The following is a 21,413-nucleotide window of genomic DNA, read 5'->3' as shown; positions in this document are numbered from 1 at the left end:
ATACTGGATGATTTTAAATAAAAGACAGTTACAACATAAAGAAACTGGGAGTATTTGGCAGCGTTGTGGTGAGTTTCCAAACCGCTGTCTGAAGACGACTGATGACCTCTACATTTAAATTCATCTGTCAGAGTGACAGAATAGCTGATGGCTCTGCATTCCATTTCGACTGCTTCCTCATATTGCAGTCACGTACACGATAACTGTTTTGGTGCTAGCCATCCCCAGAATGTGCTGTCACACCACCAAAACTCTTTCTCCAACCCAAACAAGCGATGTCAGTCAATCATTATGTGGTAACCAACAGTGTATCAATGGATGGATGGGATGGAGAAGACACCGTCAATATACTGTAATAATAAGCATCACAGTTGAGAGTGAGAATAATTTTAGGGCAATTTTACAGTAATTTCAACATCGACCAATGATGCTACAGCATGTTTCCCAATTTCAGTATCATAGCTAAACCGCCCCTTCTCTACTTTGCGAGTATCATTTCGAATGTAAATAGATAACAATGCCGTACATCCATTCGTTGTTAGTGTTATGTGTGGTGGACCTGTCTCTGAACATCGATCTGGATATATAGTGCGTGGCAGATACACACTCAAACGCTAACTCAGATGTGGTATATTGCGGATCTGCATCCCAACATCCCTCCGTACATTGTACATGGTAGATCCACCTTCAAACTCTATCCCGGACATGGCACGTTGTGGATCCGTATCCCAACATTACTCCAGATATAAAGCTCAGCGGATTCATACTCGAACGCTAACTCGGGTCTACTGTGGGCCCTGGTAGCCATCTGCGACACATGCACATACACAGACATACAGAAAACAGAGCAGATGCTCTGCAATGTGAAATATGTTGGGCGGTGACTGGAGACAGTAGAGTACAGTGCTATACTATGCCCCCCTATCAGTGCATTTGTGCTAGATGTTGGTAGCTGTACTACATTTACAAGCAATTTTAGAACATGAAACAAGACGTTATGTCGTGATCGCATGGGTAGAACTGACATAAAAAATCGATAGAACTGCGGAAAATACGTATAAATTGAGGGAATATTCACCAAAATGCGGAGAAATTGAGGAAGTACTTGCATGTCTTCTGGTTGGTGCAGAACAGTTTGTACATGGGAACAAGCATGCATCAGAAAGAAGAATCCTAGAAAACGTCGACATGAAAGTGAAGAGAACCAGGGAAACATTCACTTTTTTCTGTCAAGGCAGCATTCTACTGTATGTCTATTGAGGTAACAGTGATACACGGAGTTGACTACAGTATTTGTGGCTTTTTAGGTAGACAGAGAACCATTTGCCTCTAAACTTACTTGCATCTGCATTAAAGGAAGACATAGAGTGGATGGAGTGGTCGGTTGAGATGGAGTTGTAACGAGGTACGATTTAATGGTTGGCTGATGATGCCTTCTAGAGAGAGAGAGAGAGGGAGAAATTGCTGCAGGTCATTTGACCATTTTTTCCTGATGCTCTGTCAGGATGCATCAGTTGTGTGTCATGGACTGCTTTCGATTCGTATACAGCCACGTGTTCTGTGTGGGTCTTAGAGCAGTGTCTACTTGCGATCATTAACAGTAAACCTCTGGGTCATCAGAGGACTTCCATCTCATGTGTGATGAAGCATGATACATTCCTCTAAACAAACGAAGATTTATGCGATGTACTCCATACCACTGTCGCATCTTGGGTGTAAAATCGATACTTTAGTTTCATAATTAAGTTAGCAATAGGTGTTTGTGAGACACTGCAATCTCCGTGCATACATCTGCTTGACAGATGTGTTGTTTACAGAGTTAGAGGCGGCATGACTTGTAATTTCACATGTTGGGCGCTGCTGCTACGCGTTTATCTGTTTCCTCATACGAGGTATTCTCCGTTACTAACGATCATTTTATATAGGACTGATGGGAACATAGTATAATTTCTGAACCGTGATAGAATGTGAACAGTTGAAGCTATACATCTCTGGAAAGCTATATTGCGCATGTATCACACAGAGCCACTGTTTTAAGAAAGTAGTTTTTCGTTTTACAATTTGTTATCATAGTTTATAGAAGAGAAACCTGCAAGAAGGATGTATGTCATGCGCTGGAAATATATTTCCTAGATTGGGATACTAATAGCGCTGCATTCCGCATGACTGATAGGTTGGAAACTCAAGTGATCTAACATTAGAGCCTGTTTTAAGTGTAGAAGCATGCAGCCTTAGGAATGCTTGTGTTTATGTTTTCTCTTACCAATAATCCGATCCCAGACACTATAACAATACTTTAAAATTGATAGCATGGTTGATTTGAGTAAAAATGCTTCGAACTCCATCAATCTGGAGCTTCAACATGCACAAAAATCACCCATTCCTTGTTCTTCTTAACTGTCTGCTATTACATCACAACACTTTCAAATCTGTTACTATACATCGATAACGCGTTCCGTTACGGTCGCTAGGCAGAAAGCAGTCGGTGTTATTCCGGCTATTTTCGTTAACAGGTCCTGTTAGGACCAGAATTTCCATGCAGACAAGCTGAGACATTACCAAAGCACCTACAAAAGCGACTGTTAACTATTTCTGTGACACCTTACAATTTCCGTGAACTCTACTTGGCTCTCATTTACCTAGCCATGTGACACCGGTATAATACTGAGACCCTTTTAGATGCACCTGCGGTGGTGAGTCGCTATTCTAACATTTCGCGGTGATGCGTCAGCCACACTGGGCAGGTAAACATGTGTGTGCGGCTATACACAGCTCGAATGTCCCGTTAGAATCTCTAGGAACAGGATACTTTTGTTTACTATTCTCTGTGCAGTTCTCCTGCCGACACACGCTTCTGCAGTACGCTCTTGTGGCTTCAGAATGTCAAGAATAGGATTCGCGCTTTCAGACCGCTAATGTTTACAGTGTATATAAATGATCCACTAGAAAGCGTCCCAAGCTCTGTTCGCAGATGATGCGGTTGTCTATAACAAAATAGCAACGCCAGAAGACAGTATTGATTTGGAGAATGACATACAGAGGATTGATGAATGGTGCAGTCGACCCTGAACGTGAATAAATGGAACATATTGCGCACACGCAGGAAAAGAAATATATTATTGTACAGCTACGCTACTGATTTGAAACTGCAGCAAACTATATCTACCGTAAAATATCTAGGAGTAATTATCCAGTGCGACTTTATGTGCAATGACCACATAGAACAAGTAGTGGGGAAAGCAGATGCCAGACTCGTGTCATAGGAAGAATCTTGAGTATAATGTAACTCATCCACCAAGAAGCGGCTTATAAGGGTCTTGCTCGACTGATCCTTGAGTATTGTTCATCAGTCTAGGATCCGTACCATGTAGGACTGACGGAAGAGATAAAGATCCAACGAAGAGCGGCGCGTTTCGTCACGGCACCGTTTAGCCGCCGCGAGAGCTAACAAAGATGCTCAACAAACTCCATTGGCAGACGTTACAAAAGAGGCGTTGTGCATCACGGAGAGATTTACAACAGAAATTTCGAGAGAACACTTCCCAGGAAGAGTCGGTAAACATATTACTTCCTCCCACACACGTCTCGTGAAAAGACCACGACGAGAACTTTTGAGAAATTAGAGCCAAAAGAGGCCAGCGGCCTTACCATCAGTTCCCTCCGGGTCATCGTAGCTATGCACTGAAACCAATATTATGAGCAAACGGAAGGTGTAGCTATGGGCAGCCCACTGTCCCCTGTGGTTGCCAACATGTTTATGGAGATTTTTGAGGAGAGGGCATTGGAGACAGCCACATTTAAACCCACATGCTTCTTTAGGTATGTGGATGACACCTTCGTGATCTGGCCACATGGGATGGACAGGCTCAATGAGTTTCTTGAACATCTTAACTCATGCCACCCTAATATCGAGTTCACCATGGAACTGGAGAAGAATGGCCAGCTGCCATTTCTGGATGTACTAGTCCAGAGGAAAGCAGATGGATCAATTGGCCACAGTGTGTACCGAAAACCAACACACACTGATTTATATCTGCAGGCCAGCAGCTGTCACCACCCTGCACAGAAGAACGGGGTTCTGAAGACTTTGGTCCACAGAGCACGGGCCCTGTCAGACCAAGAGAATCTACCTATAGAGATAGAACGTCTCAAAACAGTTTTCTCCAAGAATCGATACACGGACAGACAAATTGAGAGGGCACTCCAACCAGCCACTATACCACAGGTTCCTGAAGAAGACCAAGATGAAGCAAAGAAGGTGGCATATCTGCCCTATGCTGGCTCTATTTCTGCCAGAATCAGTAGGATCCTCCGTAAACACAATATCAAGTGTGTTTTCTGTCCATCCAACAAGGTCAGGGGACTGCTGGGAAGTGTCAAAGACGACCTGGGGTTACGAAAACCAGGGATTTACAATATACCTTGTCAATGTGGCATGTCCTACATTGGCCAGACGACGAGAATTGTGGAGATCAGGTGCAAAGAACATCAGAGGCACACTAGATTAAGACAGGTGACTAAGTCAGCCGTTGTTGAACACTGTCTAGGACTAGATCATGCCATGAAGTATGAGGATACCAAGATTCTAGCACAAACACCCAGATTTTGGGACAGTGTTATTAGAGAATCGATAGAAATTAAAATGGCTGACGATCTTATGAACTGTGACACAGGGTACCAGCTAAGCAGAGCCTGGTATCCGGCTCTGGAATTGTTAAAGGAGCAATGGGGCTAGCTGCAACACTACACAAACAGAAGAACCAGAGACATGGAGATGGAAAACGAGCCCCTGACGGACTGCCAGGCGCACCAGACCGAAGATGGAACACCCAGAAGTGGGACTGGTGGGCGCGGACCGCAGAGGGAACATCCAGAGCCGCAGCGGACGAAAAACGGAGCGGCAACGCTCCAACAGGTCGTGGTGAGCGGGCGCGGACCGCAGGGGGAACGCTTGGTACCCCAGACCGTAGATGAAACCCCCAGGAGCGGGTTTGGTGGGCGCGGACCGCAGAGGGAACACCTAGAACCGCAGCGGACGGAAAATGGAGCAGCAACGCTCCAGCAGGTCGCAGGGAATGGGTGCGGACCACAGAGGAAGCGCCTGCAGCCAGGGGGAAGGCCATAGGCATAAATACTGGACCAGGTCCACTCGAGGAGCAGCCTCAGGTCGCACCTGATGAAGGTTACGGGCTATGTGACCGAAATATCGTGCAAGTACGACGCTGATATCCGGCAGAACACCCGACAACCCAAGATGTCAATATCTTTACAAATTTTTTTCTATGTGCAAATCATATGAATCTATCTTATGTTTAATACAATATACAATTAATAAGTGTTCCTTGATGTTGTGATTTCGTTTGTCACATTTATGATATCATAAATTCTTATACAGTTGAGCAGAGCTATTCACTTATACTGTACTGACATTTGCTAATCATGTGGTTCTTAATCTTCTTATGTGCTTGATAGACATATTCATTGATGTAATTTCATTTGTCACATTAACGTAAACATATATTCTTATACAATTGCACAGAGGTATTCACTTATGCTGAAATAACATATGTCAAGCATGTCGTTTTTTACATTCTAATACAGTTGAGCCTAGAAAATCACTTACACTGTAATAACATTTGTCAAGCATGTGATTCTTTATAACAGTTTTAAATTTATCCTCATTTTCCAACTCTTTGATTTTTTTTGGTAGTGCATTAAAAAGTTTGATGCCTTGATTACATGCATGTTTCTGACTTCAGGTCCTTGTTACAACTTGTAAGTGGAGATCTGTACATTGTCGTGCATCATAATTATGGCAGTCTGTATTAGTTTTCATTTTGTTCTGATTTCTTTTGATCACCAACAGACATTTCAGAATGTATAATGATGGAATTGTTAAACTTTTCAGTACTTTAAAAAGGGGCCTACAATGTGTTTGAGGTGGGCTCTGGGTCATTATCTGAATAGTGTGTTTTTGTAATTTGAAAATCTCGTTTAGACAACAATTTGTTTTTCCCCTAAATACTATCCCATAGGATGCAATGGACTGGAAATAGCCAAAATATACTTATCTGCTACAGTCGTTACTACAAACTCTTAAAATTATTCTAAGTACAAAACATGATGAATTTAGTTTTAGTGCTAAGCTCACCACATGGTCCTTCCAGTTCATCTTCTCATCAATGTGCATACCTAGGAATTTTGCGCACTGTACTTTTTCAAGTTGCTTGCCCTCCATGGTGGCATTTAGGTCGTCATGTTCACTTATTTTTCCATCTTGCACATAATTAGTTTTTTTTTGCATTCAGTGTTAGCTTGTTTGCACTAAACCAGGGCTTCCCAATGTGTGGTCCGCGGACCCCTTAGGAGTCCGCCGGTTCTTTCTAAGGGGTCCGCGGCCACCCTTCACCAAATCGTGTAAAATAATAAGTAAAATTATTGAATGAAAATGTGAAAATCAAATTCATCACTTTTTTTCGTGTGAAAAACATGTGTTCATTTACTTCAGGTCGTATTCCCAAGCAGCCTTTGCGGTTCGTAAGTGAGAAAGCATACACAGTTTAGTGCCATAGAATGCGGCTTCTCTGATTGTTTCGCAACAATACGGGGGTCGTTTGTGCGCCGGCTCACAGCGGTAGAAGCGCTAAAACCTGTTACGCATGCGTGGAGCGAGCTTTGTTGTCGACCAATCACAGCGCTCGCTGGTACGTATGCGGCCCCAGGCATCATTAAATGTTAAACTTGCTTTGTCAGTGCACTACCTATTTCATAAGTCGATTTTTGACCTTCAAGTTGTTTTCATTCATCTCTAAACCAAAGATTTTTGATACTTCGGGGGGGGGGGGGGGGGGGGGGATCATTGGGAACATGGAACTTGCATTAAGAAGCTTTCAGTTCCCAAGAGTTTCGCTCTGAAATTTTAAGTTACTGTGCTCTTGACTGACTAGGGGTCCGCCATGGATTTTCGACTGAAGAAGGGGTCCACTTGCTGAAAAGGTTGGGAAGCCCTGCACTAAACCATTTTTGTATATCTTGTAGGACATGGTCCACAGTACTGTGCAATGACTGCTTCATATCACTAACTATTAAACTAGTATCATCAGCAATTAACACGATTCTAGCTTTTCTCTCTGACACATGAATATCATAAATGTAAATGAGGAACAGTAAGGGGCCTAATACACTTCCTTGGGGTACTCCTACTGTGACCTCCCTTGAATCTGATCTTATTTTAATTTTTTGGTTAATATTTGGTGCTGTAATTTCAACCACCTGCATCCTCTTTTCCAGATACGACTCAAACCACTTTTTTACTGGTCCTCTGCTACCTATAGCTTCAAACTTTTCCAAACGTATGCTGTGGTTAACAGTGTCAAAGGCTTTTGACAAATCTACATTTATCCCGACTACACTTTTTCCCTGTCCCAATTTATTGATTATTTCTTTTGTGTATTCCAGTACAGCTGTTTCGGCACTTCTCCCAGCTTGAAATCCATGCTGATTGTTGTTATCAGATTGTGAATATTAAGATAAAGTCTGACTCTATATTTCATTAGTATCTCTAAAACCTTAGAGAAAGTTGGGAGAAGTGAGACAGATCTGTAGGTTTCTATTTTAAGCTTATAACCCTTTTTCAACAAGGGAACGACTTTAGAAATGTTCAGTTTCTGTGGAAACACGCCCCTCAGCCATTGACAAGTATGTTACGTGCGCCAATGGTTTCGCTATTTGATTAGCTGTTTTCTTTACTAGTATTATTGGCACCTCATCTACTCCAGCTGACATCTTGGACTTCAGACTTTTAATCACTTTTAAAACTTCGTTGAGTGTTACTTTACTCTATCACACTATACTGAATGTAGCTTAAGCAACTTTACCGCGACAACGTTTTAGCTCTGCAAAACGAAACCACATTGTATGCTTTCTCTTCCGTATGCTCTAGGGTAAACGCTAATTCGCATTCCCTTACGTTCGCTCGTGTACCCTTCGGTGTAAAGGGGGCTTTTTAATACGTGATCGTTTAAATAAGTTCGAGATAGATCGTTATGCTACTCGTACAAGTACCTCAAAAGTTTAGTTACATGTTTTGCGCTGGTCTTTTCGCTGCTTGAGACATCTTTAGTTTTCTTGTTTTTACTTCGCTCTTGCACTCATTTGGAGCACTGACCACCCTCAAAGTATCCTCAAGCCTATCGCTCATGTTAAATACGCTGTTTCTACTGACGACGGTTAAATAAATGTGAAATGAAATACGCGAGAATACTCAGCGTGATCTTCATTTGTCGTCAAATTAACTAGAGGGGAACGCTACTGCAGCTATAACTAACCGGGGAAAAAAGGTGCTGTTGTACAACGCGCACACCAAGGACGTTGTGAAGCAATTCTTCGGGATCCTTCAGACGTACGTGGAAAGAATCAAAGAAAGAATGGCTTTGTTCAAAGAACAGCATCGTTTCAAATCTAGCAGCATTCCGGATTGACTGCGGGGCCCTCTAGTTGCACCAGTTGAAAATAATGCTATCGACTGAATGCCTTATCTTCGACGCGTCAAGAGATTTGATTTCTTTGACATATTGACTAAATTCGAACTTTGGGCGCCAACGTGTGTGTTTCGTCTAGAAAATGAGGTTCGTATAAACATAAAAATAAGTTGAATAATCTATATAAGTGTCCCTATTATATTTTTTGTAGAAGCGTTGTATGACGTTTTGTGAGAAAGTAGAATGGCGAATGTGAATCCTGCTCGAAACATCAGTTGCATCTACATAAATATCTGACTGGTTTTATGCTGGATGTTTACCTAAAATAGATGCAGTCTAAATGAGATACACCTGTCGGCAAAGAATCATTGAAGTCGGTAGGTACGTCGGGCAGAGCACAGTCACTACAGTTGCTCAAATTTCAGATTAATTTCCATCACTATTTTAAAAATAGATCGTTATCGCATCTGTGATATGCTGCTGCCATAAACTAGACGTTTAAATGACTCCTGTTTATAAGTTTCTGTGCTCCATTATGAGCCGCTTTCTATAGGCGATATTGTTTTATATCAGTCGTATGCCTTGATCGTAGATTTTCCAGAATTATCAAAAGAAAAAGTTCTGAAATTAGTTGGAAGAATTGTTTCCCATGTAAAGTGGTGTATCATGTTCTGTCGAAATCCCTCCTTTTCGCTGTGATAGCCCCTTTTGGCTTTGTTATTGAAATTGACTTCCGAAATATTTGTGACCCATTTGTAAATCAAGTTGTGTGACAACATTTGAGTCCTGCAGATCTAACATTGTGAAGATTTATAAATTGTTTGTTCACCTGGTAATGTGACATGCAACAATTTTTGTTAAATATCGAATTAGCAGACGTTTCGTCTGTAACAACTTCCATAACAGGCGGAATTAGCAGCACACATGACACTGGAATGGAAGCCATGCTGGACATGCCTCCCCTACACCTTTGGGTCAGGATGGAGGCAGCAGCTGGGGCATACAGACTTAAAACTCTCAAAAACTGGGTCTCATTCAGATATCCAGAATCACACACTAACATAGTGAGTGAGATAAATATAGGAATGGCTGGGGAAATGCCTGCTGACTATATAACAACTCCCAACTGCTTCAGCATGCCTTACAATATAATAATTGGAAGGAGGGAGCAGTGGGAAAAAAACAGTTCGACATCATACGGCAGACATTGTTTGGTTCACCAATGGGTTGAAATCAGACCAAGGGGCAGGGGTGTACAGGGTATAGCCAAGACTGGAGGGCATCATCTCTCAGAAAATTGGCGTCTGTATTCCAAACTGAAATTACTGCAGTCATGGTTTATTGCCACATGGCTATGGTGGAGCGAGGGGGAAGCAATAGGGTAAACCTAGTGTAGGTCCCTGGCCACTCAGGGATCTGTGGCAATGAACAAGCTGACAGATTGGACCAGAACCTGTCCTGACAATCACCAAGGCTTTGATCAAACTAGAACTATGGGGCTGACATAGGAAACAGTACGTAGAATATTGGACCAAGGTCCATAAATAAAAACATGGTGAGGTAAAAATGCCCAAGCCATGTTTTAAAAGAAGCTCTGCAATCCTGGGATTGAACAGGAAAGAGATCAAACTAATGACTGGACTGATGACAGGTCATGTGAATTTCAAAAAGCACCTTCACACAATGGGTATAATGGAAGAAGGCCCTAAATGTAGGATCTGTGAAGGGTGAAAAAACTGCATCACACCTAATATTTGAATGCATTGCATTGGAGAGCAAAAGATATCGAATCTTCGGGACAACTAGAACTCTGCAGACATATTGGAACACGGTAAAATGTCTTTGCCCACCACAGAACGTAACTAACAGTCATTTCACAGGCTGCTTCTTCAGATTCCTTCAGTATGTCAACATCATTCTAGCTATCTCATTTGCAATGCCTCAGATGTTACTGTTGATGGAATCTTCTTGTGCCTTTAGATTTTTTTCTTTGCTTTCTCAAGAATCTGGCTTGGAAGGTGATGGTAAATTAGTTTGGCAAGATATTGATATGGAAGTGCATGAAATTTTTATAGGATGACCTTCACTAGAGGATGTGTAAGTTGCCTGAAAGTGCATTAGTATAGTCCTAATCATTTGATGTTGACCTGGAAGTGTATTGAGTTACTGCCAGATGACCTTCATGAAAGGCTACTGGATCCCATGGTGTTCCTACACCTATAGGCCTATTATTTTGTGCTTCTAGAACATCATTCGGAACTTCTACTTGTAGAACTTCCTTGTGTGTAGTTGTATATAGTTCAAAAAGTTGAGTGTCTTGTAGACCATTCCGTGCAATGCAGGGTGCAATTTGTGCTTTTACCAGTGGGGGGGGGGGGGATGTCTTAGGGGGTTAGTAGTATTATATATGTTACTAGCTTGGACCGTGGCGTTACGCATGGTTAAACAGCTATTTATAAATAGATGTTAATGCCGAAACTCACTATTGACGCGCATGCACTATCAGAAAAGCCATCCCTTGTTATATCTTTAAAAGTACATTATAGGTAAAGCTTATTTACAAAATCATCTACATACGGGTACAGATATATGAGAGGAATTCAAAAAGTAGAGGCACATTTGTACTTATTCTGATGATAGAAAACTGAAACATATTAATAGTAAGACTTATTAAAAACTTTCAGTGTTCGGCTTCACAAATTTAAATTATATGTAAAGTTTTATTCCAGTGCGTGGGAAATAAACATCCCAGGTTGGGATGCATAAACTAAAACCAGAGGAGGGGATGGTCTGATGCAGAGGGGGGGGAAATCCCCCATTCGCCCCTGCAAATCGCACACTGATGCAATGTCATTCGAGTGATTTTGGGAATAAATCACTTTCTGTTCAGATATTTTTGATTCTATAAACTTAAAGCCATCTTGAGAGTTATGCACAAGACTTCTGGGTTGTGATGATACAATCGAAGGAACTATCAGCTCTCTGGGAGCTGTCTTATTGAAGTTTACATTGTCAGCATTAAACGGGCAGAGACCACTTGCTCAGAATAGATTTGTTTGAATAACATTAGTTTCCTGTAGGCCTGCTGTCAAGTTACAGTCCTATGGAGCCCAGAACTTTCCATGCTGAGTTAAGGGTTAGATCAAGTAGTGGTTTATCAATGCACTTTAGTCCAATGAGAGTTAACTGCAAGGCTCCATGAATAGACAGCAGTTAAGATGATCTATGATTATGACTGCAATGGAAGTAGTTTTTACAAAGGCAAATGCAGTTTGACATGTGCGGAAGACTGTATAAGTTATTGACTGAAAGGTTTAATGGACCCACTGTTATGTCCAAAATTCATAGAGAGAGTGGCTCAAAGACTGCTGGATGGAGGGAGTCAGCAGAATACTTTCTGATGACAAGAAACAGATGCTTAAATAAACACACACAGCTATGACATGAACTAAGTAATGAATACGACAATCAGATGTTGATGTTACCTTCCACTCAAGAGGAGCTATTGGAGTTTTCGAACTCATTACTGGTAGGGCATATATCCTGAATTTGTGTGGGTGGTAGGTCCACTGATAGTGCCTTATTTGACAGCATTACTAAATGAGGCATTGCGAATAAATAGATCCTGGCAAACTGGGAAACAGCTAGGGCAGTAGTGATGAAAAAGGAAAAGAATAAAGAGTGAAAAGCCATAAATCCATTTGCTTATTAAATGTCATTCTATATCCATACTCTACAAACCACCAAGAGGTGCATGGCAGAAGGTATGTCCCATTGTATGCTCAGAGTTCAGGAATATCTACATTGTGACTAGGTGCAGACACACATGGAGCTCTTTGGTCTGAACCAGTATAAGCATGGATTGAGAACAGGGAAGTTTATTGATAGTGCGGTTAATAGAGCTTCTCAGGTAATAGAAAATTTGAAGTATGCAGATGTGTTAATGACAGAGACTGCAGGTGCATTTGGTAGTCTTTGGTGGCCTGCACTCTTTGCACACCTCACAGACCTCGGAGTCCAAAAATGTTTGTCCAAGAGCGTTGTCAATTATTGTTGTGTGCAAAGTGTCCAGTGGCTTGCAGGACAGAGTAAGGTAATCAAGAGGATTATCAGTGGCTGTCCTCAAGGCTCCGTAAGTGAGCCATCATTCTGGGATGGTAGTATTGCACACCTATTACATCTGTAGATGGGGTAGATACATAGATGACATCCTAATAATTGTGTCCGCGGACCCTGGGAGACTTGAAGATGAATTAAGTGTTTTTACAGATGCAGCAGTGATGCACGGGCAACAGACTGACTATAGATGTTCATAAAATCATATACATATTTCTGAAGGGAAGACTTTCTCTTACCAGAAATCCTTCCTTGAGGCATGAGGGAATCGTTATAAAATGGGGCACTGTTTGTAGGTGTCTAATTACCATAGTACATAGTGCAGTCACATCGCGAAGCTATCTTCAACACTCTTGTGGGCTTCGCTGCCAACGTTTGGATGCTTTGTCTTAGACTGGAGAGCTACAGAAAAACACTGCGATGAATTTAGCAAAGCACATGTCTGAGGCTCATCAGTGCATTTTGTACTACACCTGTTGAGGGTTTACTGCTGATACTTGAGATGTGTCTAGTGGATATCATGGTATGTTACAGGGCATTTGGTAGTCTTTGGTGGCCTGCACTCTTTGCACACCTCAGAGACCTTGGAGTCCAAAAATGTTTGTACAAGAGCTTGGAAGTTAGATGAATGACAGTCTGACTGGGATACTAGAAGCAATGCAGTATATAGGTAACAGTATATTCCCAAGCATTAGGAATAGGCTCAAATTGTACCTTCCTACTGAAGGTATTGTGTACCAGGTCATGTTCCAAATTTCAAATGCATCAAGTGGAATGTAGTAACACATCAATCTGTGAATGTGAAGAGGAAGGTTCTGCCGATCATGATGTTTTCAGTTGCCCCCGTATCAGGGTAGAGAGAGAATGCAGGCAATTAAACTGTGATCCGCAAACAACTGTAAGTGACCAAACCTACTCAACTTTGTCTATATAAGGTTCGTTGCCATGCAATGTCAACAGATCACAAAGTGTTTCTACGTCTACACACACTCTGCGATCCACCCTATGGTGCACGGAGGAGTGTACCTTGTACCACTACTGGTCACTTACTTTCCTGTTCCACTTGCAAATAGAGTGAGGGAAAAATGACTGTCTATATGCTTCTATACAAGTCTTAGTTTCTCTTGCCTTGTCTTCAAGGTCCTTACAAGAAATCTACATTGGCAACAGTAGAATCGTTCTGCAGTCGACTTCAAATGCAGGGTCTCTAAGTTTCCTCAACAGTGTTCCTCGAAAAGAACTTCACCTTCTCTCCAGGAATTCCCATTTTAGTTCCCAAAGCATCTCTCTTAACAAATCTAGCTGCCTGCCTCTGAATTGCTTTGATGCCTTCCTTTAATCCGACTTTGTGAGATCCCAGATTCTCCCGCAGTACTTAAGAATGGGTTGCACTAGTGTCCTATATGGGGGTCTCCTTTACAGATGATCACACTTTCGTAAAATTCTCAGAATAAACTGAAGTCGACTATTCATGTTCCCCCCTACAATCCTTATATGCTGGTCCCATTTCATATTGCTTTTTAAAACATTTCTTCTAAGCAAGTTTTAATGGACAAAAAGCGACAGATAAATAGTGGGTATCAAATGGGATGAATTCAAAAGACAGAATTACTATATTTTCAGAACAAAACTGTGACATGTGTACTGTCACCTGGCATCAGTGAAAAAGTTTGTGGCATTGCAGTGATTTTCAGCCAGCAGTGGGAGAAACAAATTTGTTATATACCGAAAGAAAGTGGCACCACACATCCAGCCACTCTCTGAATGACCTGTACGCTACAATTTTGGAGTACTATGAGCAGCATGACCTGATATTTGCACATACTGAAAACCTGTCAACTTCAAATGCAGGGTCTCTAAGTTTCCTCAACAGTGTTCCTCGAAAAGAACTTCACCTTCTCTCCAGGAATTCCCATTTTAGTTCCCAAAGCATCTCTCTTAATAAATCTAGCTGCCTGCCTCTGAATTGCTTTGATGCCTTCCTTTAATCCGACTTTGTGAGATCCCAGACTCTCCCGCAGTACTTAAGAATGGGTTGCACTAGTGTCCTATATGGGGGTCTCCTTTACAGATGATCACACTTTCGTAAAATTCTCAGAATAAACCGAAGTCGACTATTCATGTTCCCCTCTACAATCCTTATATGCTGGTCCCATTTCATATTGCTTTGCAGCAGTATGCCTTGATATTTAATTGGCATTATTGTGTTAAGTGTCTCATTACTAATGCTGTATTTGAACATTACGGGATTGTTTTTGCTACTCATCCATATTAACTTAATTTTTTTTACATTCGGACTTGGCTGTCATTCATCACTCCAACTAGAAATTTTGTCACAATCATCTAGTGTCCTCCTACAGTCACTCAGTGACAAGGGGTAATTACCTTGATTCATAGCAAGAGGTGATTGTAATTTCTCTTCTAAAGAAAGACAAGATTTTGACATCATATTGTTAGCATGGTGTTTCTTTGATAAGAAACGTAAGGAGAACACTGAAACTAATGGGGAACCATCATGTGGTAAGTGTTCTGGAAATGGTGTTCAGAGGCTACTGTTCAACTCTTGAAAATCTGGCTCAGTTGGAGGCTGTGATACAGAAGTCAATATTTTGCTCAACATGCCATTGGGTTCTTTATTAACATTAAGAAAACTTAGATTTGTCAGAGATATAATTCTCTGAGAAAACTTCTCAGCTGGGATTCTCATGGACAGGTGCCAACATTTTAAAAATATTTCTTTCCCAATAGATTCTTCTGCTACAAAGATTGGAATTCCCTTTCAGCTGAACTGATCTAGGAAAGTAACATATCTAGGGCTGTGGTCCTTAATCTTTCATACACTGTTACACCTGAATAAGATCAGATACCAGCCAATACTTGCTTTTTACAATCTTTTCCCACTTATTTTAATTTCAAGAATGAAAATAACGTTCAGAGTTCAGTCACTTCCTCATTTTTGTGTTCATTGCTACCATAGTCGAAACTCCACTTTCACACCTACATGTTGTGGTGATTGGAAACAGTATTCTTAAGGATTTTCCTGAAAATAATGGGTGCTAGCCATGGGCCGGCCGCGGTGGTCTCGCGGTTCTAGGCGTGCAGTCCGGAACCGCGCGACTGCTACGGTCGCAGGTTCGAATCCTGCCTCGGGCATGGATGTGTGTGATGTCCTTAGGTTAGTTAGGTTTAAGTAGTTCTAAGTTCTAGGGGACTGATGACCACAGATGTTAAGTCCCATAGTGCTCAGAGCCATTTGAACCATTTTTTTGCTAGCCATGATCCTTTTGCCAAAATGTTTCCAGTTCTGTTACAGCCTACCATATGCTGTGTTCTGTATAGCTCAAGATCTTGAGCTTTGGCTTGGTTTTTGCCATATGAGAAGATTCTTCTACGTACTGAAAATTTACTTATAATCCAGGCATTTTCTTTAAATTTTCTGTATCAGCAAAGTATTTGCTAATTAGTTCATTGTTTGTGAAGCAAGTGCAGACTTAATTCATCTGTGAATAACCATTTTTTCATGCGAAGAAAACTGGAAATCTTACTTCTGTCTAAGTCTTGATTCATTGATCCTATCCTATAATGGTTGTTCCTTCACTAATTCCCTGAGCTTATCATTCTGTAGCCTGTGCCTCGTCACTTTAGTACTATTCCTCAAGAATCTCATCTCACTAGCTTGTATTTTGCTCCTCTCTTTTCCTTTTGTTATCATTATTTCTATGTTCCAGGATGGTGCCACTCTGTTCATTGTGTCATCCATTACCACAATGAAGGGCAGTGGGGAAAATGCACTTTCCTTCTACTTCTGTTGCAGTCAGTTGTATCTCCTCCCCCCCCCCCCCCCTTCTTCGACAGCTCAAACTCTGTTGTACATGTGTCTTATCCTCCATATAGTCTGATTTTGTATTCCTCCGTTCTCCAGGGACATTCGTCCCTTGTTACTGCATACAGTATCATACGCGTTTTCTGTCCCCAGAAAGGCCATCAAGTACATCTATTCCTTGTTCGTAGTGGTGTCTCTGTAACTGTCTTACAGTGAAAATTAAATGTAGTGTGCATCTTTGTACCTTTAACCCATGTTGTTCTTCCCTCATCATACCTTCTGTTTTTGTCCAAATTCACATTTTCAAAACTTCCTCATATTTTGCTCAGCGGCTCATCGATGTGATTCGCTGATAGTTTTTATACTATTTCCTATTACTTCTCTTGAAGACTGGGGCAACTATTCCTTTCTTCCAGTCTTCTGTGGTTCTTCTTTCTTTCCACGAAATTTTCATCATTCAATATGCCCGTTGTAAGCCCACATCTCCTGGTGCTCTCACCATCTATACACTTACTTCATCAAAATTTGGTGCCTTACCTCCTTTCATCTTTTTCGTTGCACCTTCCCCTTCCCACTACAATAAGTCCTTTTCTGTTTGAGCTCCTCTTCTTCCTCCTTGTACAGGTATCCATTAGGGTTTAAGAACTTGTGAAAACAATCCTTCCACATGATCTTGAGTTCCTTAGTACTTTCTATATCTTGGCCACTTCTATTTGCCATTCAAACATAGTCCATCATATCATTCTGCCTCTTACTTTTAAGCATTCCATATAAGACAATTTTTGAAACTTCACTATCGTCCTCTATCATTCTAGTCTGCTGTTTCATGCACCACTCTTTTTGTTCTATCTTGTCTGGTACTCTTCTCTCATCTGTACTTTCGTATTCTATAATCATACGATGTAGGCTCAATTCTGCTTCTGCACTGTATCTTTCATTTCTTCATTCCACCATGGTGTTTCCTTCCATCTCTTTTTGTTGCTTCTCCTACCACAAACTACTTCTGCTACACTTACTAGTATCTTCACCCCATGCAGGATTGAGGGTTAGAATAGGGCCAAGGTTTTCCTGCCTGTCGTAAGAGGCGACTAAAAGGAGTCTCTCACTTTTTGCCCTATGAGTTCAGGTCCCATTCTGTGGTTTGACCTGCCACTTTCAAAATTCTACAGAAGTGAGGGCCATATGGGGAAGGATGCCTTACGTGGCGCACAAGTTATCCATAGTGCCCTTAGATTCGATCTCCTGAATCTCTCGCCATGGCTTTGCATCTCCACCTGCGATTCAACTATTTGGGCGAGGACACTTTCCGGGGTATGTCATCTTCTTCCATTGTCTCCTGTGCTCTTTCGCCCCCATAACAATATTGGATTTCTCTGCGCCCAATATCCAGCACGCTAGCCAGTCCGTTGTGGTGGGGTTGTCATGTACCCATTTGGTGGTAGCCCCCTGACAGCACGGGGACCACACTGCTGATGCCTGAGCTGTAAACTCCCCACGTATACCAAGAAGTAGATGCCTGTCTTCCTGGGGCATCAGGACTCCCGGCAACTGCCATCATGCCAGTTGGCCTTTGCTGTGGCTGGGTGGCGCCCGTGGGGAGAGCCCCTGATCGGAGTGGGTGGCATCAGGGCGGATGACCCACAGTAAAGCGGACTAAGTCATCTCTTGCTGGTGACTGCGCGGCACCAGCAGTCTCTAAGAAGTGCAAGATAGAATAAAATGCCAATAGGTATGACCCTAAACTGTTTCCCTCCCTCGCTACACCATGAAAGAAACATAGGGCTACAGAACGGCGAGAGCCATATTCGCCTCGATTTTTAGTCTTGCGGAACTGATGAGGACTCCTTTCTACCTACGAAGCCTCAGTTTTTTGTTGAACACCTTGAGGATAAGTTTGGAGAAGTGACAGCGCTGTCCAAGATGCAAAATGGTGCAATCTTGATGCAGACAGCATCCCCAGCCCAACCCCCAGCATTACTCGCCTGCGACAAGCTGGGTGATATTCCTGGTTCCGTCACTTCCCATAAAAGCCTCAACTTGGTCCAGGGAATCATTTTCCATCGCGATCTCCTCTTGCAGTCTGACGACAAGCTCTGCGCCAATTTAGAATGGCGGGGTGTTCATTTCATCCGGCGCGTTTACAGGAGACCCAAAGGCAACAGGGTTTCTATCAGTGTCTTCATCTTGGTCTTTGAGGGTGATTCATTGCCTGAAAAGGTCAACATGATGGTTTACTGCTGTGACATTAAACCACACAAGCCTCCCCCTATGCGGTGCTTTAAGTGCTGGAAGTTTGGACACGTCTTCCCACTGCACGTCCAGCACCACACATCGAGGCTGTGGACATCCACTGCACCCAGATACTCCATGTGCACCTCCTCCCACTTGCATCAACTGTGGAGAGCACCACACCCCCTGCTCGCCAGACTGCCCAGTACTCTAAAAGGAGTGGAAAATGGAGAAAATGGAGTACAAGACCCTGAACTGGTTGACTTACACAGAGGCTAAACATAAATTTGAAAGATTACACCCCATTCAGTTGATGTCGACATATGCTGCAGCTACGTCACCATCGCTCTCCCCAGTGCCAGTGGTTCCTCACTCTGCGCCGCGAACAGTGGTCCCTCCGGTCCACCAGAATACATCCGCCCCCTTGGTAGTTGGGGCAACTCTTCCTCTGTTGCCCCCAAAGCACCTTCTTCAGGAGCAAGCACCCCCCCCCCCCCCCAACGCGGGGGAATCAGTCCCCTACCCAGTGCCAGAAAAACAACAGCCTCCTCTCCTCCGGCTCCTATCGTGTGGAAGGGGTCCTTTGGGACCCTCTCTCTCAAGGTCTCCACTAATGCCACAGCAGACACTCGCCAGTGGCTCGAGGAGCCAAAAGCTGCTGGACGAAGAGCTTCATGGTCTTACTCCATGCCTGAAGCTGCTTTGGAGAAATCTTTCCAGCAAGCCCCTAAAGAGAAGCGATAGAGCAAGCAAACTAAGAAGAAGTCTGCTAAGAAACAGGACCCTCTGGCGGCCCCAACACCACCACTCCCTATCAGTTCTGCATCTGAGGATGCGGTGGAGATCTTAGTGTCCCCTGAGGACCTGGATCTCACTGATGCCTCATCCACCATAGAAATGGCTACAAATACTCAATCGGTGGCAGCAGGTGACCCTGAGGAATAACGTGCCTCCTTGTGCGCTTCATGCCTTCCCAACCTCACAATAACATCATCCTCCAGTGGAATTGCGGCGGTTTTTTCCACCACCTGGCTGAGCTACGGCAATTCTTCAGCTTTGCACCTGCTTTCTGCATTGCCCTTCAGCACACATGGTTCCCGGAAATGCGGACTCCTGCCCTCCGTGGCTGTAGGGATATTACAAGAACCATAGTGGCTATAATTGAGTGTCAGGTGGAGTTTGTGTCTATGACCTGAACTCAGCATGCAGTGAACCTGTGCCCCTTCAAACCCCTATTGAAGCTGTGGCTGTCAGGACAAGGACGACACAGGAAATAACTGTCTGCAACGAATATCTTCCTCCAAATGGTGCAGTACCTCTGAATGCGTTGGCTGCTCTGATTGATCAATTCCCTAAACCTTTCCTACTTTTGGGAGATTTTAACACTCATAACCCCCTTTTGGGGTAGCACTGTGCTTACTGGCCGAGGCAGAGATGTCGGAAATTTACTGTCACAACTCAACCACTGCCTCTTCAATACACGTGCCCCCACACGTGGCACATGGCACATATTCGTCCATTGATCTCTCGGTCTACAGTCCTGGCCTTCTCCCATCTATCCACTGGAGAGCACATGACGACCTGTGTGGCAGTGAACACTTCTCCATCTTCCTATCACTGCCCAGGCGTCAGGCCCACGGATGCGTGCCCACATGGGCTTTAAACAAGGCAGATGCTTTCGCCTCTGCTGTCACCGTTGAATCTCCCCCACATGGTAACATCGATGTGGTGATTGAGCAGGTAACTACAGACAATCCTTTCAGCGGCTGAAAATGCCATCCCTCGTTCTTTATGGTGCCCCCAGCAAAAGACAGTCCCTTGGTGGTCACCGGAATTTGCTAAAGTAATTAAGGAGCTCTACAGCGGCATAAATGGCACCCTTCCCTGGAACACCTCATAGCCTTTAAATGGCTCGGTGCCCGTGTTCGCCAGCTAATCAAAAGATGGAAACAGGAGTGTTGGAAGAGATATGTCTCAACCATTGGGTGCCATACGTCACCTTCCCAAGCCTGGGCAAAGATCAAACGAGTTTTTGGGTACCAGACCCCAACAGGTGTTAACATAAATGGCGTGTTATCTACCGACGCAAACGCGATTGCTGAGCACTGTACTCACGCCTCTGCGTCGGAGAATTACCCCCCAGCCTTTTGCAATCTCAAACGGCGGCTGGAAAGGAAAGTCCTCTCATTTACTACATGCCACAATGAACCCTATAATGCCCCATTTATGGAGTGGGAGCTCCTCAATGCCCTTGCACATTGCCCCGACACAGCTCCTGGGCCAGATTGGATCCATGGACTGATGATTAAACATCTCTCATCTGACTACAAGTGACGTCTCCTCATCATCTTCAACCATATCTGGTGTGACGGCGTCTTTCCATCGCACTGGCGGGAGAGCACCAACATACCAGTGCTCAAACACGGCAAAAACCTGCTTGATGTTGATAGCTGTCAGCCCATCAGCCTCACCAATGTTCTTTGTAAGCTGCTGGAATGGGTGGTGTGTCAGAGGTTGGGTTAGGTCCTGGAGTCGTGGCCTACTTGTTCATGTCAGGGCAATTTCCACCTGGGTCACTCTACCACTGATAATCTTGTGTCCCTCGAGTCTGCCATCCGAATAGCCTTTACCAGATGCCGTTGCCATCTTTTTTGATTTACAAAAGTACACTACCTGGCTACATCATATCCTTGCCACATTGTATGATTTTTATCCAGAATTTCGTGTCGCTTCATGCTTTCAATGTCCAAGTTCTTGCCTCCCAT

At 43.2% G+C, this 21,413-nt stretch overlaps 1 protein-coding gene across 1 annotated transcript in view; it reads left to right on the top strand.

Moving 5' to 3' along the window:
- Positions 1-8,533: 8,533 nt before the first annotated feature.
- The window catches only part of LOC124776843, a 140,966-nt gene continuing 128,086 nt past the window's right edge, over positions 8,534-21,413 (top strand). The window contains exon 1 of the mRNA XM_047252007.1: positions 8,534-8,627. Within this exon, the coding sequence (XP_047107963.1) occupies positions 8,623-8,627 (5 nt within the window). The 5' untranslated portion in view covers positions 8,534-8,622. The remainder of the gene's footprint in view (positions 8,628-21,413) is intronic.

The sequence above is a fragment of the Schistocerca piceifrons genome, chromosome 2 (assembly GCF_021461385.2).
Source record: "Schistocerca piceifrons isolate TAMUIC-IGC-003096 chromosome 2, iqSchPice1.1, whole genome shotgun sequence".
Taxonomy (NCBI): domain Eukaryota; kingdom Metazoa; phylum Arthropoda; class Insecta; order Orthoptera; family Acrididae; genus Schistocerca; species Schistocerca piceifrons.
This window is presented reverse-complemented; position numbering and strand designations above follow the sequence as displayed.